This window comes from Ostreococcus lucimarinus, chromosome 6, assembly GCF_000092065.1.
Source record: "Ostreococcus lucimarinus CCE9901 chromosome 6, complete sequence".
In the NCBI taxonomy this organism is placed as follows: Eukaryota; Viridiplantae; Chlorophyta; class Mamiellophyceae; order Mamiellales; family Bathycoccaceae; genus Ostreococcus; species Ostreococcus sp. 'lucimarinus'.
In genome coordinates, this window is record NC_009360.1 from 452,652 (window position 1) to 470,237 (window position 17,586).

At 58.0% G+C, this 17,586-nt stretch overlaps 6 protein-coding genes across 6 annotated transcripts; 1 reads left to right on the forward strand and 5 right to left on the reverse strand.

Annotated features, from left to right (window-relative positions):
- Positions 1–196: 196 nt before the first annotated feature.
- OSTLU_7571 (predicted protein) lies at positions 197–628 on the reverse strand (the record flags this gene model as incomplete). The annotated part of the gene is made up of 1 exon (XM_001418450.1): positions 197–628. A coding segment is annotated over one exon (432 nt), but the record flags the coding sequence as incomplete, so codon positions are not given.
- A 407-nt stretch (positions 629–1,035) lies between these two features.
- OSTLU_92908 (predicted protein) lies at positions 1,036–4,710 on the reverse strand (the record flags this gene model as incomplete). The annotated part of the gene is made up of 1 exon (XM_001418451.1): positions 1,036–4,710. The coding sequence occupies one exon, from the start codon at positions 4,708–4,710 to the stop codon at positions 1,036–1,038; it is 3,675 nt and encodes a 1,224-aa protein (XP_001418488.1).
- A 139-nt stretch (positions 4,711–4,849) lies between these two features.
- On the forward strand, positions 4,850–5,530 carry OSTLU_6889 (predicted protein; the record flags this gene model as incomplete). Its single annotated transcript, XM_001418214.1, has 1 exon — positions 4,850–5,530. A coding segment is annotated over one exon (681 nt), but the record flags the coding sequence as incomplete, so codon positions are not given.
- Positions 5,531–5,652: 122 nt separating this feature from the next.
- OSTLU_92909 (predicted protein) lies at positions 5,653–10,209 on the reverse strand (the record flags this gene model as incomplete). Its single annotated transcript, XM_001418452.1, has 1 exon — positions 5,653–10,209. The coding sequence occupies one exon, from the start codon at positions 10,207–10,209 to the stop codon at positions 5,653–5,655; it is 4,557 nt and encodes a 1,518-aa protein (XP_001418489.1).
- Positions 10,210–10,714: 505 nt separating this feature from the next.
- OSTLU_40777 (predicted protein) lies at positions 10,715–14,087 on the reverse strand (the record flags this gene model as incomplete). The annotated part of the gene is made up of 2 exons (XM_001418453.1): positions 10,715–11,224; positions 11,472–14,087. The coding sequence occupies 2 exons, from the start codon at positions 14,085–14,087 to the stop codon at positions 10,715–10,717; spliced, it is 3,126 nt and encodes a 1,041-aa protein (XP_001418490.1).
- A 2,565-nt stretch (positions 14,088–16,652) lies between these two features.
- On the reverse strand, positions 16,653–16,877 carry OSTLU_10647 (predicted protein; the record flags this gene model as incomplete). Its single annotated transcript, XM_001418454.1, has 1 exon — positions 16,653–16,877. A coding segment is annotated over one exon (225 nt), but the record flags the coding sequence as incomplete, so codon positions are not given.
- Between the last annotated feature and the right edge of the window lie 709 nt (positions 16,878–17,586).

A 17,586-nucleotide genomic window follows, 5' to 3' on the forward strand; every position in this document is an offset into this window, starting at 1 on the left:
CGCGAAACGTTTACTCGCCGTCGCCGCCGTCGCCGTCGCCGCGACCGCGTCCTCTACCTCCGCGACCTCCGCGACCGCGACCGCGACCCCGACCGCGACCACCATACGGCGAGTACGGCATCATCATCATCATCATCGGCCCGCGTCCACCGAATCTACCGCGTCCTCGCCCACCGCGTCCGCCGCGACCTCCGGCTTTCATACCGGGCACGTTGGTCCGCTTCGCCGAAACCTTGATCTTTCGCCCACGAATTTCAGTGCCGTCCAGCAAGATGGCGTTATGCACCGCGTCGGGTTCGAGAAACTCCACGTACGCGAAACCCTTGGGGTTATCAAACTTGTCGTGTAAGATTGTGACGCGATTCACCGTCCCCGCGCTCGCGAACGCGTTCGCCAAATCCTCCGGCGTCGACGCGTAATCAACCTGTCCGACGTACACCGACCGCGCATCCGCCTCTTGCTTTTTCGCCGCCTCCTCTTCGGGATTCTTCCCAGCCTCTTCCGCCGCCATGGCGTCGTCAACCTTTTCGTGTTCGCCCTTCAGCTTCTCCGCCTCGTCCTCCATCTCTTTGAGTCTTCGCTGCATGGCGGCGATTTCGGGGTCTTCATCGCCCCCGGCGCCCTGTTCGCGACGTTAAGCGATGGCGCGCGTCGGCGTCAGTCGGTCGTTCGTTTTGCGCCGCGCGGAGCGCGTCGCACGCCGCGCGCGCGCGTGATTTCGACGCGGAATCGAGATCGAGCGAATGGTCGAATGCGAATCGCGATTCTCTCGCGCGCGTCCCGCGAGCGCGTCGCCGCGCCGTCGCGCACCTCGACGTCCATCTCATCGGCTTGTTTCTTCGACACGCGCGGCATGTTGACTCGTCAAACCGAGGCGCGGCGTCTCAAAGTGTGGTGGGTACGAATCAATCGAATTGCATCGTCGGCGCGTTAGAGCGTTTGCGCTCGCGAAGGAAGGCGAGAAAACTGATGAAACGTACCCATTACGTTGGAACTTACGGTAAACGATATTACAAAAATGCGATTGATACTGCGCTACACGAGACGCCGGAACGCGAATTTCAGACTGGTGGCGCACGTCGAGGACGTCTTCGTCAACCGGATTTGGAAAAACATGTCCATGTTGGCTGTTCTCCCCGTTCGAATTGTTCGTAGCTCGAAAAAGTTGCCGCTGCTCGCGTGACCAGCTTGATGGAGACGAACAACGTTTGCGCTATTGTCGTTTGTTTGTCCGTCGTACCAGGAGATGATGCCGGTCGCAAGTTCGGACCAGAGCCCGCCGCCGCACGAGTCGTTTGTGGTCGTGGGCAGAATTTGTACAACAAAGCTCCCGCCAGAATCGTCCGCCATGTCCAAAGCGTGATTGAAACCCCAGATATTTTGCCAGGACGTGGTAAGTGTGAGATCTACCTCGAGCAGTTTCACTCTGTCGACGGCTGTTCCGATAATGTTTGCCGGAATATGCATGCTCGACGACGCCTGCGCGGGAAACACGCGACGGAACCAGATGTGAAACGTCTGCCGTGAGTCAAGATCTTCGTTCGTGAGGAGCTGCAATCTGAGGTTCGTGCCAGCTGTGCGCCACGATCGCTTCGTTCGAAGCTTTATATACTTGTTATTTTGGCCGTGGCCCGATGCATGTAGTTGGATCTCGTTGGCGTCATCCGAGTTCGTTCCAGAACCGTACCAAGACATCAAACCGACGTAAGACACGTGCCACAAATTTCCGCCGTTCCCGTGAGTGGATACGTGCGCGATCTGAACGAAATAAGAGCCCGTGGACAGATGATCACCGTGTATACCCGTGTCCACCCACTCGTTGGGGACGGTTGATACGCTGACCGGAAAATGCGACAAATCGTCCATTTCGTTCTTCGGAGGAATGCCGCCGCTTGGATGTGTCCTCTGAGGATTGGGCATAACGCGGCGGAACTTAAAAATGTACTGAGCGATATTTTTTGTCGTCCCTCCATCCACCTTCGCTTGTAATCGCAAAAGACCTTGGTCTGATCTCAAACTTTCGAGCGTTCGAAGACGGACTCGTTGACCATTTGACGCGTGTCCGGATGCGTGAAGCTCTATTTCACTCACTTGATTGCCGTTCGTATTTTGAGCGTACCAACTCATCAAACCCGTATAAAATTCGATCCAGTTGCCACCGCCATTCGAGTGTGTGTTGACGTTGTAAATCTCTACGACATATGAACCATGTACGAGGTCGATACCGATCACGCCGGTATCGACCCAATCATTCTTCAAGTGGAACGTCGCCGTACGAGAGAAGATGTCGCCAACGGGATCTTTCCGGTCGCTGTTGAGTCCAGAAAATGATAACTTAAACTCTTGCACCAAGCTCTGAGAGGCCGATGGAACAGAAATCGGCTCCGGCGTTGTGAACTGGCACGCTGGACTGCACGACGGCTTGGTTGTACTTTGAGGCGCTGAGCAGGCGTGGAAGAGCTCTTTCTCGAGAAAGTACCCGTCGCTGCTATATGCCTCGCCGATAAGTGGTTCAAAGTCGAAGAGAGTTATCACTGGATCCATCCCTAGGGGCGGCTCATTTTCAGTCGGAAGCGGTTTGAGAACGACCGTGGCTCCGACGACCGTCTTCGGGATCTGCACGTACGCGCCTGCGCCCAGTGCGCTGCGTTGACACTGATTCTTCGTGTTTGACGCGTAATCCCAGTTTGTCCACATCGCGGTAAGCGATTCGGGCCCTGCGTGACAAGTTGCGCCTGATTGTTCGATCTGGAAAAACGCGTCGAAACCAGTGTAGACGTCTTGTTGCGCTGCAATTTCAGGCCCCGCGCAAACGACACCAGCGCAAAGTGCCACCCACGCATGGTCAAGTGACGCCACAGCGCCGACTTGCAAGCCAGCAATACCTCGCGCATCAAGAGAGCTGGTTGACGACACCCGAGGCTCGCCGAATCTGACAAAATTCTGCCCTTGTCCGGCCCCGAACGAAACCGTGATTGGAAATTCAACGTCCACTTGGAAATCGTAAGTTCCTGCGACTTCGGCTCGAAAGTAGTAGGGAAGACGAAAGTCTGCTTCGTAGTCCATGGCGATGAACAAACCAGGAGCGATTGCAGTAACTTTAGTTCCAGTGAGAGCGTCGTCACGCTCGAAAAACTCGCTAAGTAGTTCTCCTTCACGAAACGAAAGCTGGGCTACCTCGATGCCGAGGGAGAAACTGTACTTGAGCGTGGTCGAAGCTTGGATTCTCACATCCTTCATGTCGTTTAACGCCGCGATGAGATCGGTGCGGAAATCGTTGAAAACTTCTTCAAACGTATCGCCACCCAGCGCAGCCTCGCCGCGCGCTCGCGCGGATGCCACACCCAGTTGGCTCGTCATCTTTGATTTGAATCCGTCGCCAGAGTTGAAAATATCGTGCAGAACGATGAGCTCTTCATAGAAGACGCGTTCCTTCGAAGATAAATCTTGCTTGAGCTCGGTCAAAAGGGCGTGCTGATCGTCGCTGAGAAGTTTTCTTCCAGTAATTTGCTCACCAAAATTTTCAATCTGCTGAACGACTCCCTTGACACCGGAGGCTTCGTATACGGCGTCGAACATAGCATCAAACATTCCCAAGAACGCTTGAATCACCTTCACAGCGACGCTAGGCGGGATGTCAAACTTGTCGAGCGTTTGACACAGCGCAATCGTGAATTTGGGGGTACGGATATTCAAATTGTTCGGCGAGTACGGATTATCGGACGCGAACTTGTCCGGCCACGGCATGGGAGGGGATGGACTTTCAACGTCCGACCAAAGTTGTGTCGGAATCTCGTGACAAAATCCAAACACACGTCCGAGCGCGGCGGTGTCAGAATGTATTTCCTCAACTCTCGAGTTTTCGATGAGCTCCTCGCCGGCAAACGCTCTGCGTAAGTTTTCTCGAAGATGCGCGAGGAACGCGGCCCGGTCAGCGCCGTCTTTTCCCCGCGCAGAGCCGAGAGTGGCGGCTGAAGATCCACCCATGACGTCGTCGAGAGCCCCTTGAATCATGCTCAAGAGTGAGTCTGCGCTCAGGTTCAACCAAGGATCCCACACCATCCCGAGCAGCCCCTTCAGTTTGTCCGGCAAGCCTCGGGCGATGTCCGGCAGCGCGAGCACCGCGTCGACGACGTCATCGAGCGCGTCGCAAACCTTGGAGTTCGAACCGATCAACTCGCACGCCGCCGTCTTCACCGTTTCGATCGACGCCGTCGGGCTCGACAGCGCGTCGACGACCCCCTTCACGCCGCAGTACGAATATCCATCGATCGCCGGCAGGTTGATGGGCACGTCAATATTCGCGTTCGGCATATCCACGTTCACCGAGTTTCCTCCGACACTCACGCACTTCTTCATCACGCACTTCTTCACCTTCGGCAGTTGCACTCTAACCTGCGAGCCGTACACGTCGTGCAGCGACGTCTTGAACATCACCTCCGACTCCGGGCACGAGATCGCCGGCAGGTTGAACGCGCCCAGCGTCGCCGCGTCCGCGCGCGCGCGCGTCGCCGGCGCCGTCGCGAGGAACAGCGGCGAGAGGTCACCGCGTCCGCCGCGCGCGAGGCATCCGACGAGGCATCCCGCGGCGAAGGCGAGCGCGACGCCGCGCGTGACGCGTCGACCGGCGCCGCGCGCGAGGAGGGCGTCGGACGCGTCGTCGATTTCCGCGTCGTCGCCGACGGGCGCGGCGCCGTACGACGCGCGCATGGACGCGCGCGATTATGCCACGCACGCGCGCCACGCATGCGCGCCACTCATGCGCGCGGCGCGACGCCTGCCCGCCCGCGCCCGCGTCGCGACCGCGTCGGCGTCGGCGTCAACGTCGTCGACGCCGCGCGCGCGCCGCGCGATGGACGTCCTGCAGTTCCCCGCGCTCGGCGACAATTACGGATTCGCGGTGCGGTGTCGGAAAACGAAAACCGTCGCGCTCGTCGACGCGCCGGACGAGGGCGCGATCGCGCGCGCGCTGTCGAGCGCGGGATGGGAATCGCCGTCGATGATTCTGAACACGCATCATCACCGGGACCACGTCGGGGCGAACGGGGGGGTGCGGGCGCGGTTTCCGGACGCGCGCGTCGTCGTCGTGGCGCCGCGCCGCGAGGCGGAGAAAATCGGAGACGTCGACGTCGCGGTGGAGGAGGGGGACGTGGTGGAGATCGGTGACGTCAGGGCGACGGTGCGAGAGACGCCGGGACACACGCTGGGACACGTGGTGTATCACTTTGAGGAGGAGAAGAAGGTCTTCGTGGGGGACACGATGTTCGCGCTGGGATGCGGGAGGTTGTTCGAGGGGACGCCGGCGATGATGTGGGCGTCGATGCAGAAGCTATTGGCGATGTCGGACGATACGCAGGTTTACTGCGCACACGAATACACGCAGAGCAACGCGAAGTTTGCGCTGAGCGTCGATCCGACGAACGAAGCGCTGCGCGCTCGCGCTCGGGAAATCGACGCGCTCCGGGCGAAAGGGGAGCCGACGGTACCGACGACGATTGGATTGGAGCGTCTGACGAATCCGTTTTGCCGACCGGATAGCGCCGGCGTGCAAAACGGTGTGAACATGCTAGGCTCGAGCGATCTCGCCGCCGTGTTCGGGGCGGTGCGTAGCGCAAAGGACAACTTCTGATTACGAATCTCGAGTACATTTCTCTATTTGTAAAACGCGCTTTGTTCCTGAATTTGCGCCGACGACGACAACTTTTTCGAGAGCTCCGAAATCGCGTCAGGTTGTAAAAGCCCTGCCTGGACGAGCGCGTGTTCGACTTGCGCGATGAGCGGCGCATCTTGGCCGCACACGTCAAGCAACAGCGTTCTTCGCGGCGGGATATCAATATCTTGACCGCGTTTGCCGTACACGAAGCCGTTACCGAACGGCGTTTTGTGCGCACCGACGGACGCACACGCAAACGAAGGACGACGTTTAATCGTCAGCGGCGTGTGAATCAAGGCTCTGAGGACGACGGACGTGTTGGGTCGGTGCAAGATTCGACGCAACGTCGACACTGCAGTCTCAGCGCCGGCTCCGGGTGACAGAATGACGTGTGCAAGCGCATGAATCGCCAAAGCAGCTGTAATTGGTGGTGACTCCCGTCCTGGCGTGGGATAGTCGTCCCCGGCCCAACCGCTGAGCGCTTTGTCGAGGGCGCCCGATTCGATGCTCTTGATGTAAATTTCGCGCATCGTCGGATCCGGTTCACCGCCGGGAGGAAAGAATACGTACGCCGCCGCCGGCGGTACCATGGCTTTCGCGCTCGGTAAAAGATGAAGCGCGACACCATCGCTAAGCGCAATCCATGCCGCGGCGCGAGCCTTTGGGGAGACGCGCACTCGGAGCCACATTGCAACGTGTCTCGCAAAGAGCGCGTCGCCGAAGCTTTCGCTGGCGAACGCATTTACCATAGCCGCAGCGGCAGCCGCATCTCCGGTACCTTGAGCTTGTTGAAGAGGGTCGTTCAGTCCGCCTTCGCCAGCTGAGAATGATCCCAGATCCATGCTGTACCCTCGAACGCCTTGATGATACGCCTGAATGTAATTCTTTACCATGCGACGCCAATACAAATCGGTGAGAAGGCCGAGCGGCGCGGACACCGCGGGGTCTCTCCAAACGTTCGGTCCCATCGTATAAATCGCACCGATAGCGCTCATCTTCAACGCAGGGCGTATTGCGCGAACTCGCGGTACCTTTCCAAGTTCCATTCCCATTAAGAGCGACAAGGTGCACGCGATACCTGCCGTTCCCCAGCCTTGAATCGTCGTTCGTGGCGAACACGGCGCCAAGTACCACAGCGGGTGTCCCGGAAGCAAAGAACCCACGGCGACGCACGGACCAGGCGTTGATATCGACTTCGCCTCTGACGACGTCGTCAACTCCATAGCGAACCCTCCGAGCAACGCTTCCCTGACGATTTCGGCTGTAGGCACGAGGCTTACGGATGCTGCGACGAGGTTGACGCCTGTTTCACGAATCGCAAGCCTACCCCTTTCCTCCTCGTTCGAATCTTGTATCACGGACACGGCGTCGCCGAGAGCGTTCTTCGTCAGAGAAAGCAGCGGTTCAAGAACTCGCGTCGAGTAAATACCTGAACTGATGGCTTGGGATGCCGCGACACCAGCGCCCGGAGGTAACATGGAGATGAGACCCAACGTCGCATCCACCGTCGCCGCCGCGTCTTCTTGCAAATCACGCTTCATTCGTCGAGGTGGGCTTCCCAGAGGTGATCTTCCTATCGACGGCGCCGCATCACTTGTAAATGCTTTGTCTAAGATCTCCATAGCGATGATAAGCGCTCGCTGCAATGCCAACTTTGACGTCGCGACTATGGGATGCTCACCCATCCAAACAGTGGGATCGTCGTCTGAAGAAAAGTCGCCCGTGGGGAGTCCTCCATCGCTCACTCGCTGATCTATGGAGCCGCGCGATAAACGCGAAGGACAATCCATGCTCCCTCTTGCGGAAGCGAAGCTCGTTCTTGACGAAGAAACTCCACGACGCTTACCACCAAACTTGCGAATGATTTGCGACGCCAACGTCGTGACGGAGGACTGATTCCAGACATCCGGAGAGACGATTGTGAGAAGTAAAATCGTTTGTAGCACTGATCCCCATGCCGATAACTCGATGTTTCTTTTACTAAATACGGATGTGCTGGAACATGCGTAAACGAGCGAATCCAAAGCCGACAGTGCAGCGCCGAGAATACCGTCGACGGACATTGCGCCGAAAGAGTCATTTGGCGAACCCAAAACTCGTGATAACATCGGTTGAGCGTCGTTCGGGGAGCGAACAACGAGCGCGGCAAGGAATCTACCAGCGTTTACGACGGTATACAGTGCAAACGTGTCGTAGTCCCCGGAAGCGATCCAAGACTCTGCGCACTTGGCCGCCATCGTGGCGCAACGCCAAGACAATGTCTTGTCTGTGTCGATGATTTCAAGCTCAGCCGGCGGCCCGGCGTCTTCAGCAGCGCCTTCAAGTGGGAGTGACTTCGACAACGTCGTGAGTAGTGCGAAAATATCCATCGCGAGCGATTCTTCGGCGTCGTTGTTAGTCTCCATCCACGGCGCAATCAACGGGTGAATAGCATCAAACGCCGGGGTATCTAGTCCCCACGCCGAGATACCAGCCCATAATCGAAGCGTCTCACGCCAGAGCATCGCGGCGTATCCGCGAGGTCGCGGCCTTTGCTCGTTTTCCACGCCGATGCTAACACCACCGAACGTGACAGCCGCTTGGATCGCGCTCTTGAGCACGCCTTCCTTCACCAACTCCTTCGCCACGTCGGCATCAGTTTGTGAAATCAATCGTAGCACACAAACCGCATGCGCGATGCCGACAGTTGCTGGTTCCGTGGGAGAGCCACGGCTCCCACCGCCACACGAATCTTTCACTCGCGCGATCACAATTGAAACAAGACGCGGACACTTCGCCACCGCGTTGGCCGCAGCCTTGCTATGGCGCGTGAAAGCCTCGAGCAATTCGTGCGTGAACACCTCTGCCTGGGGAGTGCGCTCAACTTCGAGCAAATAACGAAGCCGTTGCAAGATTCCCATGCGTAACAACGCCGCGATCGGATCTGCGGCTTGTTCGGTCGCTTGTCTTCTTTCCATCATTTGTTTGTTCAGTCCTTCTTCGACTTGATCTGGTTCGTCCGCAAGCTCGACGGTGGAATCTTCAGCGAGTCGAATTTCCTCAACCGCATGCTCCCACGCAATTGGTTCAAATCCTGAACCGCCGCACGGCGCGTTTTCGGGCTCGGACCTCCATAGAGGTGATGTATAGGAAAGGTCACTCGGATCGCACGGCGCGCTGCTCTCCAGCATGTCGACGAGCCGAACCTCCAAACCATCAACGCCGCCCACGCCGATGCCTCCGCACAGCGAACGAATCGCCGACAGAGCAGCCACCGTCGCTTGGGTTTGGGTGTCATCCAGCGCACGCCGAAGCAACGTGATTACAGCGCAATCAACGGTGGCGTACACCCAAACACTGGCCCACGTCACGCCGTTCGGCAGACGAGGCGCGACGTCCGACTCGCCCATCGCGTCTTCGTCGGCGTCGTATGGCAATGGATCCACGGATTCGAAACTCCAGCGCCGCGCGAGCTTCAAAATCTTACCGATGATTTGTAAACCGATGGTACGTTGACTCGCAACGCTACTTCGCGTGAGCGCGCACGCTTCTTGGAACGTGTAACCGATATCGCTACCCTCGCCCGCGCGCAACGGATCGCGCTCCGTTGGTAACGGCGCGGGCGCGGAACCCGTCGCGACGTCGACGGTCGCATCCAAAAGCGGCGACCCGTCGAGCGCGAAACGCACGTGCTCAACGCCAACTGTAGTTACTTTCTTCGTCCGAGCTGAGGCCTCGGTGGCAACATCGCTGCGATCCCGAGCGCGTTTCGGCGCCGGCGCTGTCGGCGCTGACGGCGACGCACCGACCCGTGCTTTATTCGCCCCACGATTCCGCAAAAACTCCAACGTCTTCGGATTCAGCCTCCCAGCCAATTCTTCTTGTGCCTCTTTCACCGCCGCCGGCGACATCGCCGCCAAGATGTGATCGTTCTCCTCCTGTATGCTCGCGTCCTCCTTCTCCGGGTCCACGCGCGGGAGCCTCACCGGCGCTTTTTCCGCCTCCCGCGCCTTCCCTTCGCCCGCATCGTCGCCATCACTCTTTCCTTTATCTCGCATCGCCGCCTTACGCGCCGCGTACCTCGACTTACGCCCGAAATTCGTCTCGCTTCGATGCTTCGCCTCTGGAAACCCAGTCGCCGCGCTCGCCGCGCGTCTCGCCGCCGTCGTCGCCGCGTCAATCCCGCCGCTCGCGCTCGTCTCGCGCTCGACGACGTCCCCCATGACATCCATCATCGTCGACCGCGCTCGCGGGGCGTCCTCGTCGTCGTCCGCGTCCTCGCGCGCGGTCGACGCGTCGTCGCCGCGTTCGACATCATCCGTCGCAACCGTCTCGGGATTCCCTCGCGCGCCGTCCCCGACGCGCCGCACGCTCGCGCACGGCGCGTCGCGCGACTCGATGAACGCGCGTTCGAGCGCCTCGAGCTGTTCCTGCGTGTTCGCGCCGCGCACTCGGCGTAAATCCGCCATGCGGCCGACGCGTCGGTCGCACTGCGCGACGCGAAGTGACGCGAAGCGACGCCTCGACGTCGTCGCTCGTCGACGACGCGCGGCGCGGCGCGGCGCGATGGTGTTCATCCTGGATAAGGACAAGCGCGCGAGAGACGCGGACGCGCGCGCGAGGGCGAGGTGCCAGAGGTGTCTGCGGACGGGCGTGTGGACGTACGAGTGCGGCTGCGAGGGAAAGTACGTGCGCCGCGCGAGCGCGACGGAGCGGATGCGCGATCCCGCGAAGAGGCAGAAGTTCGCGGAGGAGCAGTTCGATGACGTGCCGGACGGCGCGGGCGTGGACGAGCGGCGGTTGAGGGCGGCGTTGGGGGAGAAGAAGAAGCGGCGGAAGAGGCGGCGGTCGAGGAGCTCGAGCTCTTCGTCGGGGTCGTCGTCGAGTTCGTCGAGTAGCGGTAGTACTAGTGGTAGCTCGACGAGTTCGTCGTCGTATTCATCGAGCTCGTCGTCGTCGAGTGGGAGCGATTCTTCGTCGAGCTCGTCGAGCTCGCGCGGGAAAAAGCGCTCGTCGAGGAAGCGATAGTCTGACGGGAATTCGTCGTCTTTTCTAGCTAGTAATAACGAATGAATCACAACGCTATTGCACGTCGTCGAGGATTCGTCTGATTGTGACTATGATTTCGTCGTCGTCGTCGCTCCAGGACGACTTGCCCGCGTTTCGGATTCGTTTGGCGAAATCTTCGTCGAGCGCGAGGCGAAGGTACTTGAATAACACCGCCACCGGTGCGTCACACTTGAACTTGATCCAGTTATCCATGATCACGCGTGCGTTCGCGTGCTGCACCTCGAGGTTTCCACCGAAAAGTAATAACGCCTCGGGTGCGACGACAGTACAGTCTCGCAAGTACACGCGTGCCGTTCGCATCTTTTCGTGATACACCATGAACGGATACGCGGGCTTGCGGTCGATTCCGATCCCTTTGTTCACGCTCGACGGGTGCACGCGCACCTCTGACGTTGCGTCCTTCCACGTGTACTGCGCGTAGTCTTGATCCGATGCCTCATCGCCGACGGCGACGTTTGCGTACAGGCCCGCCGTGAGCACAGCCTTGATCATTTGTACGCGGCGCGCGTCTTTGTTCCAAGCCTGCGTGCGAATAAAAATGCGAAATGTCAGGGATAATCATCCAACGAGACGAGCTATGAAACTTAAATGTTGCGAAGCTGCTGGGATGTGCGCGTATTTCTATACGCGTCATCGAAAAGCCTCATCGTCGATGTACGGAAATAACTTTACGCGCGCGCAGGTGGCTGCATGCGCACACGCCCGGGGCGCTTCGAGTGAAGCACCCATCTCCGAGTACGAGAAATCGTGAAGTCAAGTGTTAACGTACCGCTTTAGGATCATCCAACCAATTTGTGTTTCTACCTCGAAGTGAGTAACCGGCGGGGACTCGAATGACGCCCATGTCCGCGAGAAGCGCGGCGTACTGCGTGCGCATTTCTGAAATCTGTCTCATCGTGTCCACGTCGAGCGCATTTTTCTGCGCAAATCTTCGTCCGGCGTTGCGACTTTCTTTCGATGCTTCGATATAGCCGTCGTAAGCGGCGACGACCACTAGGTGATCGCTTTGCTGCCCGGCGGCCAAGGACACCGCGGCTGGTTGCGCGAACGCACGCATCGCCGCTTCGACTTGACTGTTCGACGCCTTGGACGATTGAAAGGGCGACTTGTAGCTCAACGTTGCGGCTATGGTTAGAATCGGAGAGAGACACCGTAGAATCACTCCGAATAATAGCATTTTCGCAACCCTCGCATCTACTGGCAGTGCAGCGAGGTGGCGACCTAAGGCAGTAAGTCGACCTAGCTCGTCGAAAGCGCCAATCTCGGTGAGCGTCTTCTTCGCCGCGGCAACAGCTTCCTCTTTTGGAGGCTCGGGTGCGTTCCCGAGAACCACTGCGGCGTCGCTGTGCAAATCGAGACTTGCGATCTGCAGTACGACTTCCGTGAGCGGCGCGCGGTGCATTTCAGGAACTTGGAATGGCCGCATCGCGCCGTTTGCGCGATGCGAGGTGAAGAGCGCATAGCATGTTCCCGCTCGAACTCGACCGGCGCGACCGGCGCGCTGTTTCGCCGCTGCGCGGCTGACCCATCCCTCCTCAAGCGAAGCCATACCTCGTCGAGGATCCCACTGTCGCTCCTTCACGCGACCGGAATCGATGACGACGACGATGTCTTCGATCGTCACCGACGTTTCTGCCACATTCGTAGCCACCACAATTTTGCGCACGCCGGGTTTCGGCACCCTGAACGCCTCGCGCTGCTCGGCGTTCGTCAACGCGGAGTGTAATGGCGTGAGCACCGCATCTTTAAATCGCGGTGAGCTGGCGAGACGATCCAAAAGCCCTGTCACCTCGCCGATACCGGGTAAGAATACCAAAACTGCCCCATCGTCGGTGACGTCGTCGACGTACGCGAGAAGCTCTTCGATCAAGTCGTAATCGATGACGGACTCATCCAGGCGAGACAGCGACAATCGTGTATTCCGTTTGCAATACTCGTACTTGCTCGAGTCATAATCTGGATTTTCTGGGTTCTCTTCACCACCGAACTCCGACGCCGCGTCTTCGCCCCAAGACCCCAAGAGCTCGTTCTGGCGCCGCCTATCGCCCCCGCCGCCCGCCTTGATGGCTTTCATCGCATCTTCGGCTTTGCCCTTTGGTCGTCGACATGAACGATTATCCGGGTCGATGACATAATCCAATGTGTCATAAATATGTTCCAGATGAATCGTATCTACGGGGAACGAGCGCCCGGGCGCTGATATAACCGGCGAGCCACCGAGATACTCGCTGAATAAAGCTGCGTTCAAAGTGGCAGACATGAGCACGAGTTTCACAGGAGGCAAACCAGCTTCGCGGCGACGTCTTGGAAGATCTCTGAGAAGCGTCAACAAGAAGTCACCGTCTAGAGAGCGCTCGTGGACTTCATCGACGACGACATGCGTGACATCGGTAAGCATTCTATCGCCTTGCAACCTCCGCAACAGAATACCAGTGGTGCAAAAAGTGAGACGTGTCGCGCTGGTTATTTTCGCATCCAATCGGACGTGGTGCCCGACAAGCGAACCATTACCCCCGACGCCGTTTTTTTCGCATCGTTCGGCAGATACGCGCTCGGCGATACTTGTAGCCGCAACACGACGTGGTTGCGTGCACACGATATTGCAAGCACCGCCCTGCTCTCGTTCAATGGCGTCGTCGAGAAGAAATTGTGGTACCTGAGTCGTCTTACCGCAACCTGTCTCGCCACATACGACGACAGCATCGTGAGAACGAAGCCGATCGAGAAGCTCGTCAGCCAGCGCACAAATAGGGAGCGTCGAGCGCTTCGCAAACAGTTTCTTCCACTGCGGATCCTGCTTTGTCGCCTCGAGGTGCTCTTTCAGTCGTCGACTCACCTCCGCATGCTTGTTCATGTTTGCCCTGGCCGTGCGCAAACGATCATTCTCTTCTTTAAGTTTTAACTCGCGAGCTTTTGCCGTCAATTCATCTACATATGTACCCCCGTTACTAGCATCGGGCACGTTCAAGCCATCGGTGCCTATTGTCTTAATGAGCGCATCTATAAAATCGTCTCTCGCGTTCTCACCGACATCCGCGACGTCTGAATTCATGAACGCGATGGCCCACCGAACCCACAAATCGCGATACGTCTCGGACAATTCCAACGGCACGATTTGGTTTTCCTTGCTAAATGACGCTTCAAACAACGCACGCGTAGCCGCACCATTTTGCGCGTCGTTAATGCTCAACCAACCGCCAGCTGTAGGTTCGTCCTCGTCGTGCGTAGAACACACAAGCGTCGGCTTGCGTTTGTACTTTGGCCCGGTTGAACGTTCGACAGAAACGACGTATCGGATGCCTTCGGCGCTCTTGTCCCGTTCGAATCGTGGTACGAGCCATCCTTCACGCTTCGCCAACTGTGCGAGCATATTTTTGGGTGTCATCTCTTCCACTTTGCTATCCTTGGCAGACTTGGATTTGATCGCGCTTGTTTGCGCATTCGCAGTCGACGCCACTCTCTTACCGTCACTGAACAACAATTCGTGCTTAAACATCTTTGTGATAAGTTCTACGGGATCATCTTCTCCTGAACCAATGATATCATTCGCACCATCGCTGAACACGTCGAAATCAAATTCTTCGTCGTCCGAATCTTCCTTTGCGCTCGGCTTTGATTCGGCTTCATTTTTTGCGCATATCTTCGTCGGCGACGTGTCGGCGTTTCCAGTCGCACTCACTTCTGATTTGTCCCGCGATGCATCAGCGTTCGCCGCTATCTCCACCAGCTCTTCTACGGAAGCTACTCTCGGTGGATCGATGTCATCATCATTCATACCGAGCTCGTTCGCCGTGGCTTTTAATCTCCGAATCGCTTCGGCGACGTCCTTCTGCTCCTTCTTATTCTTTCCCTTCTTTGCCTCGCTCGCCCGCGTCTTCAACGCGGCGATCTCTTCCGCAAACTTTGCGATCAATTTTCCAGGATCCTTCGCGAACTCTCTACGCTGCGTCCACATCATTCGCTTCGCCGCCGCCTCTTCGTCGCTCAGTCCAAAATCCTCGAGCGAGTCATAACCGTCGTCGCTATCGTCGTCGTCATCGCTATCTTCATACGCCGAATACCGTGCCGCGATCCACGCCTTATCCACCACCGTATCATCCATGTTCGATTCGTTTCGTTTACTCACCACCTTCTTCATCGTCGCATCCACCGCCTCGATGACGCGCCTTGGCGCCGTCTCGCCACTCGCCGCCGTCGCCTCCACCGCGCCGTCTGCGTCCAAACGAAACTCCGAACGTTCGACCGTTTGAAACCGTCGCGGTAACCGCGCGTTCGCGACGTTCAAACACAACCAGTCTAAAACGTCGTCCTCGGCGAACACGCCCGCCGTATCGCCGCATACGGCGCGTAAAGCGTCCTCGACGTCGCCGACTCGGAATCCCTGGCTGAGCAAACCGTCGTACGTTTTGCGCGTCTGCGTCGCCGTCACGCGCGTTTTCGCGAGGTCATTCGCGCGAGTGTGTACGTCGGTGTCACTCACGAGCGCACGCACGAGCGCCTCTTGACGCGCGGTGAGACGGACGCGCGCGGACTCGTCTCTGGTCGAGACCATGGCGGCGAGTGAGGCGCGAGCGCGGCGTAACCGACGGTGAGCACGAGACGCCGACGATGCCGCGATCTCGGGTCGTTCCAAGGGGGGCGCTTGGGACTGAATTATCGAGAAAGATTGTCGCTGTGGCTACTTCAAATTAAAACGAGGAGTCTATCGCTTGCCCGCGAGCGCGTTGTTGATTAACATGCGCGCCGATTCCATCGCGTTCTCGTCGCCTCGAACGCGCAGGAGTGAGTTTCCCGAACCGCCTTTGGTCTCGTCGATTGAAACCATCGCCTTGCTCCGGTCTTGCACGCCCTTGATGGTGGTGCCTTTTTGACCGATGATTTTACCGACTATGATTTTGGGGATCTCAAGTTCAACGCACGGGCCTTTGGCGCCCTTTGGAAGCGCCGGGACTTTGGTGGATTTAAATTGCCCGCCTGTATACTCCCATCCGTATACGCCATCGCCCGTGAGTTTCACACCGCTTACCTTCGCGGCAAGTTCGAGAGCTGCTTTTTGCTCCGCCGCTTTCTTCGCGTCTTCCTCCGCTTGCTTCTTGAGCTCGATCGCGAGCAAGCGTTCGGCTTCAGCCTTCTCCGCCTCCGCTCTTTGCTCATCCGTCATGGCGTACAGAAAGCCTCCACCTCCTTTGCCTGCTTTCTTCTTCTTACGTGCAAGTAACGCCATTTCGTCATCGCTGTCGATGTCGCTCTCGTCGTCATCGTCCGGCGTATCGTCGTGCATCGTTTTTGCGGCCTGAAGACGCGCCGCCGCAGCGGCGTCAGCCGCCTTTCTCTTTTGCTCAGCTTCTTTTGCCGCCTTCGCTTGACGTTCTTCCGCAAGCTTTCGCTTGAACTTTTCACGCTCTTTCTTGTTCATCTTCGCCATGCGTGCCTCGAGCTCTTCCTCGGTCTCGCTTTCGTCCTCAGCTTCTTCCTTCGTCGCGGACGCCTTCGCCTCGTTCGATTCCGGCGCAGCAGCAGGCGCAGCGGGCTCATCATCGCTCGCTTCGTCTTCCGAATCGACCTTGACAGGCTTTTTCTTCTTCTTGCCTGCGCTCTTCTTACCGTTCTTTCTGAGATACGTCAAGAGTTCTTTGACGAAATTCGCGCTCTTGCCCATCATCTTCTTCACCTTGGGATCAGCGATGGGATTGTCGTCCAATTCGATCGCTCGCACCTTTTTCTCCTTGAGCTCTCCCCACTCTCCCGGAAGCTCTTCGATCTTGTTCGACTTCAAAAAAATCTCCGCTAAAAGAGTGCACTGATGAAGATCCGGCGGCGCGTCAGTAATTTTATTCATGCGCGCGGAAAGCGTCACCAAACGCTCCTTTGCCTCGATGGTGAAGTCGTCCAGCGTGGTGAGCTTGTTGTTGTCGACGACGAGCGTGACCAAGTTGTTCGCGTCATTGAGCGGAGCGAGCGATTTGATCTTGTTACCAGACACGCGCAAAATCTCCAAGTTCTTGCACTGCGCTAAGCTCGCCGGTAAACTCACGAGATCGTTATTTTCAGCCTCAAGGACCTTCAAGTTTTTCAACTTGCCGATGCTTTCGGGCAGCTCGACCAAACCGTTGCCGCTGATGATGAGCGTGAGCAAGCCAGTCATTCGACTGATGTCCGGCGAAAGCTTAGTCAACGAATCGCCGAGTTTGAGCTTCAAGTTATTGACGCTCTTGATGTAGAACAACGCCGGGTCGACCTCGGTATCGCCCTTGTTTCGTTCGATGGCCAACTCCTTCGCTTCGGTTTCCTTCGCCTTCGCCGTCTCCGGCCATCGAGCTTCCGGCGCTTTCCCCGCCGGTATCTCTTCCTCATCGTCCCCTGCATTCTTAACCTTCGCGCTCGGTTTCTCTCCTCGTCGCTCCAACGCCTCCATCTCCTTCTTTTTCCGCTTACTCCGCTGCGTCGACGTCTCGCCCTCAAACGCGGCGTCGTCCTCGCCCTCCTCCTCCGATTCCTCCTCCTCCTCGCTCGAGTCCCCACCGCGATCGATTTTTCGCGCCAGCGCGTCGTGTCCACCCTTTCTCGCGTAATCCGCCGCCGTTTTCCCTTTCGCGCACTTCAGCTTATAATTCGCTCCCGCGTACAGCAACTCGTCGCACGACTCCGCGTGTCCCCGCGCCGCCGCCATCATCAGCGCCGTCCGTCCCTCGCCCTCTCCGTCCACGAAATCGATCGGTTCTTTCATCCGGCTCCGTCGGCAGTTATCGAGCAGCATCTGCAGCGCCTTGTGCTTGTTCGCGAGAGCGCAGAGCATGATGGCGGTGACGCCGTCGTCGTCGCGCGTGCCGGGGGTTTGTCCACCGGCGCCGAGGCCCCAGCGCACGGTGTCGAGCTTGGAGTTG